This window comes from Suricata suricatta, chromosome 2 (assembly GCF_006229205.1).
Source record: "Suricata suricatta isolate VVHF042 chromosome 2, meerkat_22Aug2017_6uvM2_HiC, whole genome shotgun sequence".
NCBI classification, from domain to species: Eukaryota; Metazoa; Chordata; class Mammalia; order Carnivora; family Herpestidae; genus Suricata; species Suricata suricatta.
In genome coordinates this window covers 183,991,595-183,997,080 of record NC_043701.1, presented here as the reverse complement: position 1 = coordinate 183,997,080, position 5,486 = coordinate 183,991,595, and the positions used below count along the sequence as shown (strand labels likewise).

Sequence of the window (5,486 nt, the reverse complement as noted above, 5' to 3'; positions counted from 1 at the left end):
GCCACAGAGCGCTCAGGGCCCGGAGCTAATAATTACTGCAGCCACCTGGCCGCCACCTGGCTTCCTGGCCTTTGCTAGAAGTTTCCTTGAGAGGCTGGGAGCAGCCACAGGGCAGCTGGGGCGTAGTAAGCGGAGGGGACCCTTCTTGGGCATGTTGTGTGGGTGGGGCTCAGACTGAGGAAGGGGAGAGAGACTCCTTCCCCCCGTCATGCGGTGGCCTGGCCACCGCAGGCTGCAGGACCTTGTTGCGTGAGCCGGTTCTGAGCACCTCACTGAGCTCTCCCCTTTAAAATCCATGCAGGCAGCAGTCTGAGCAAAGCCCTCACCTGCCGTCCACCCACCCGTGGCGGGAACGAGCCGCCGCTCCCCCCCCCCCCCGACGCTCGCAGAAACAGTAACCATAAAAATGAAGACCCCAAAATAGCCCTTCCTGGGGAGTTACGGCCACAAAGGAGCTCTCGCTGTCAGCCGTGGCATTTGAAGGTCCGCGGAGGCCGAAAGTTCACACAGTGTCGGGGGGCAGCCCACGAGTCCAGGCTGTTGGTAATTGCTTCTAAAGAGAATCCTGGAAGCCGCTGACGGTTAGATCGAGGCGCGGGACCGGCTGGCGAGGCGGCCGCGCAGGCGCTAGGGCAGGCCGGCGATGAGGCTCCTGGAGCTGGCGAGAGGCGCTAGGGCTGGCGTAGAGCGTGAGGTCGATTGACAATGTTGGTTATGTGGTACGGATTCGCGGGGGACCCCCCCCACGTGTCTCTCCCTGATAATAACGTTATTTTTGGCCGGGGGGGGGGTTTTAACAGTCGGCTACAGTCGCAATACAAGCAGCGTGTCCCCGCGAGGCTACGTCCCCAGCAGTACTCCCCAGCAGTCCAATTACAACACAGTCAGCACTAGCATGAATGGATATGGAAGTGGCGCCATGGCCAATCTAGGGGTCCCTGGCTCGCCTGGATTTCTTAATGGCTCCTCCGCTAACTCTCCCTACGGCAGTAAGTGTCTGTTTTGTCATCACACGGATTCATGTTCACCTACAAAGTCAAATGTGTGCATATTGCTTGGCTGTTCTGTGGTGTGAGCTGCTGGACAGAAAGGGCGGGTGGCTCTGGAGGCTGGGTGTCCACGTGGCGACGGTACGTGACCGACAGGGGCCCGTGAGGCCGCCTCGGAAGCCCCGCCCGAAATCGGAAACAAAACGGGGGCCGCCCGATTGGAAGCGGAAGCCCCCCCGAGAGTTTGCGGGGCATGCAGAGCGGCGGGGCCCGTCCCCGGTGGTGGCGGCGTGCCACCGCGGCGCGTCCTGACCCTGTTTGCTTTGTTGCAGTAGTGCCGTCCAGCCCCACCATGGCAGCCTCTTCGGTCACCCTCCCTTCAAACTGTAGCGGTACACACGGCATTTTCTCATTCTCACCTGCCAATGTCATCTCTGCAGTGAAACAAAAGAGCGCCTTCGCGCCCGTGGTCCGGCCCCAAGCCTCTCCTCCTCCCTCCTGCACCAGCGCCAACGGGAATGGACTCCAAGGTGAGGGGCGGCGCCCCGGCCCTTCCCCCCGGGGGGCCTCGTCCCCCGTCCCCCCTCCCCCCCACCGCCCACACCCCTGCGGCCGCTGCATGCTCTCCTCCGGGGGCCGTGATGCCGCGCGCCCCTCCCGGGTCCACAGAAGTGGGGCCGGGTCCCCACCCGTAACAGACTCTGGTGGATGAAAACCCTTCCCTCCTGCTTCCCGCCCAGCCCACCGCTCCTCGCGGTAAAGCCGCCCCTGCCCTCAGGAAGGGGGAGCCGCTTGGGGGGTCGTGGGGACGCAGCAGGGGCCTGTCGCCCACGCGGCAAACGGGCCTTCACGGCTGGCGCCCCCCCCCTCCCCCGAACAAGCGCAGGTTGCACCACCCCTGTAGCACCTGGGACCCGCAGGCCCATTTCGGAGCCCGTGTGCTCTCCGTGTCCCGGGTCGGAGCCTGCCGTCCTAGCGTGGCGTGGCGGACCCACCAGGCAGTGCTGCCCGAGGAAAGGGGCACACGGAGACCGGGGCGGTGCATGTGTGCCCACCGGGGTGGGGGGAGCTTCTAGGCGCTCTCACACACTCAGGAGGGGGAAGGGCTGGTCCTGAGGGCAGCGGGAGGCATCCCGTGGACACGGCTGCCCACGGACGGGGCCACGTGCAGCAGGCACCCAGTGCCTGCCCAGGGCCGGGTCCCTCTGGGCAGCGGAGGCCGCCTGGTGACCTGTGAGGTGTGCGGCGGGTGGGCCACGTGTGTGCCCCTAGGCCTCGTGATCTTACCGCGTGGCTCTTTGTGACTCACTGGGGCCACAGGCACTGGATTAAGTGGCCGTCATCTGGCCTCTTTCAGACACCACCTTTGGTATATGCTCCTCCCGGTGAAAATCAAATCCAGTTACTCCTTTAAAAAAAATGAATCCATTCAACCAGTATTTACTGAGCGCCTACTATGTGCCAGGCTCTCTGCTGGGTGCTGAGGACGTTACCGTGGAGAAGACAAACTGGCCCTTTTGTGAAGTCGGTGGCATATTTCACTTTGATGAACTAATGCTCAAAAAAGGAACTGGAAAGGTATCCGTGATTTGAAATAATTGTCTTCCCAACATCTTAGCTGTATAAGAGGGACGCCCAGGCCCTGTGGGCCGCCGACCGGCCCGCGGCCCAGAGCTGCCGGAGAGGCAGGGCCAGGGGCCACAGCCCGCCCACCGTCCGCACGGTGCGGCGGCTCACAGGAGGACGGCGCCGCCCGGGCGGCGTGCGCCCACACGGGTCCGCCGAACCATAATGTTGTAACGGTGAGTCGGAGAGGAATGAATACGGAGGAAATTAATGGACTGGGAAATTGAAGCTCCCATCACTACGTGAACAAATGTATTAATATGTTATACATAAATTAACAAGAACGGTCGTTCTGACAAAAATTAAACAACACTAAAGTTAAAAGATTTTAAATTATACTCGTGCCAGGAGTTCACTGGAAGGCGGCAGCCGTGCTTGGCCTTGTAGCACCCAGTTTCTTATTCATAGAGGAGGAGGGAAAGAGCCCCGGACGTGGGGCTGTGACTTGGGTCTCTTCGGGGCCCGGGCCTTGAGAGCGCAGGGCAGGTGGGCTGCGAGCAGCTTTGCTCCTGGCGAGCCCGAGACTCACCATTACGATACGGAGCAGTCAGCAGGCGGTCAGAGGCGAGGGCTGGAAGCAGAGGGCAAGTCCAGGCGCACCCAGTTTTCACGGAGGGCGCGAGCGTGGCGCCTGCGTCCCGCTGGGCCTGCCCTGGCTGGCGGTCACAGAGCTCGGTTCACATCTGTCAACAGAGGTGGCCTCTGGGGAGTCCGGGGCTTCCGTCTGCTATAAACAAGCCACTGAGATGCGGGGCAGGTGGCAGCCCTCCCCCGCCCCCCAGGAAGTCCTGGAGGAGGGGCTGCAGTGTGGAAGGTCGTGGGGGGGGGGTTTTGTCCCCACACGTCCCGTGAAGTAGATGCCCCCCTGCCCCCCACCCCGCCCCCCACCGAGCCCAAGGCTGGTTAACGGAGCCATGTGCACCCACGTCACCGCTGGGTGTGGCCCCAGGCGGAGGCCGCCCGGCCCGTTGGAGTAACCTGCCGCCTCTCTCTTTCAGCTATGTCTGGGCTGGTAGTCCCGCCGATGTGAGGGGCCCGCCCCCCTCCGCAGCACCCGCACCGCGGACGGACTTCAGGGGACACGTCCAGTGTACAGGACCTGCTGCTGGAGCCCGTCGCCTTCCAGTGCATCGGCAGCAGCGGACGCGCTACAAGAGACTTTGTTGAAAGATTTTATTTAAACTATTAAGAATCAACATGCAAACAGCCTACTTCTTCATGAACAATTCCATTTTATTGACTGAACTTTTCTCATATTTTCACCTTTCTCAGACCTGAAGACTAAGGAGAACAAAGCGACGCCTATTTTGTATAAAGTTTCGGACTCCGTCTTGGCTGTGTCTCGTACTTGCTATGTGTTGGGGGAAAACTTTGTGAATGCACCATTTTGATTATCATGAAACACTGATGAAAAATGCCTCCAAACATTTTTCTGTGCTCATACTTAGATTCACAATGGTTGTGTATCTCTATAATGTGAAATATTTTTTGTGGTGAAAAAAAAAAAAAGGGGGCCAAGGAGGCGTGAGCCATCGAACTGGAAGGGAGGAGGACTCCGAGGCGAGGATCCCGGGTGGCAGGGGGGGGGGCGGGCTTATCATTGCTTAACTTCATCTTAATGAAATGAAACTTTGTAACTTATTGTAGTTAGAGATTGTAACTTTGATATTGAACTCTCTTGCCTTCAACAAGCACACTGACAGAAACAAAATGCTACTGTCTGTTGGTTAAAATATTCTCCCACCGCTAGAGCTTCCTGTTAAGCAAGTGTGATCTGCAACATTTTTTCAACTTTTGCTAGCACTGTAGACTCTTGCATTCTTAGGCTACTGTGAGGTCCATGTTTCTTGTACCAGAAATTGTCCTTTTGACTTCTAGCTCCTTCTTCCCTAATGTGTTTTGTATGTGGTTATAAAATTGTAGACTTTTGTGATTTTGCCAAAGTTGTAGCTAAATATTTATACACTTGTCTTGAATTTTTTTCAGATCCACTTAAATATTTAGAAAAAACACGTTTTCTTCCTTATGTGTCTCATAAGGAATAAAATGGTCTCCATTCAACACTTTTCCATGAACACTTACAGTTGCTAAGGGACTTTCTTTTGTAACATATCGATTATAAATATTGTATTTATCTTTGAAATTTTGTACATTGCTTTTACCGCTGTTTTCTTTTTCCCGTCCGGATCGGTTTTTGATCATGGCCTGGTGCTGGGAACAGCGTTAAAGCCAGGAGCTGTCTCTGATTTGTTTTGTTAAAGTGAACCTGTGTCCTTGAATTTCATTCAAAGATTTGCTTTTGTTCGGACTTTCCATCTTTTTCTTTTTTTTTATTTTGAGGAAAAGTAAAATTCATTGTTTATTTTTATATTATTTTTAAGTTATCTGAACAAATACTTTTGAAAACAGAGTTTGTTGTATAGTGAACACGAAACGGTGCCACGCGGCTGCGAGAACCCTAGTAGACGCCATGCATGTGGATCAGCCGCGGAGAGGGGACGCCGTGCGGGGCTGTGTCCTTATTTTTCTGTAGAATGTAAAAAGTCATTTTAGCTGCCACCCACGACTTTGCCACATAGCTGAACTGTGTTTACTGGAAGAATTCAGAGGCCTAAAGTTTAAAATAAAATTTACTTCTGATGTTTTAATTAAAGCGTGTGCCACATTAACTTCTCTGATGCCTTAAACGTGGACTTCTTTCCAGAACCTCCGTGCTACTTTATTACAGGCTTGCAACCAACTGAGCGATTTCATTTGGAGATTAGGGTGCCGCGCACGCGCACACAAGCACAAACCTGGCGCACCGTGTGCCGCTCCTTCTGCGTCCGATTCTGCTGTGTTCTGTGCCCTCCCAGGATTCAGAGAGGGGTC

At 55.6% G+C, this 5,486-nt stretch overlaps 1 protein-coding gene across 1 annotated transcript in view; it reads left to right on the top strand.

Moving 5' to 3' along the window:
* EBF3 (EBF transcription factor 3) overlaps positions 1–5,284 on the top strand; it is a 116,787-nt gene extending 111,503 nt beyond the window's left edge. The window contains exons 15-17 of the mRNA XM_029920640.1: positions 801–989; positions 1,430–1,519; positions 3,614–5,284. Coding sequence (XP_029776500.1) covers positions 801–989; positions 1,430–1,519; positions 3,614–3,645 — 311 coding nt within the window. The 3' untranslated portion in view covers positions 3,646–5,284. The remainder of the gene's footprint in view (positions 1–800; positions 990–1,429; positions 1,520–3,613) is intronic.
* Positions 5,285–5,486: the final 202 nt, after the last annotated feature.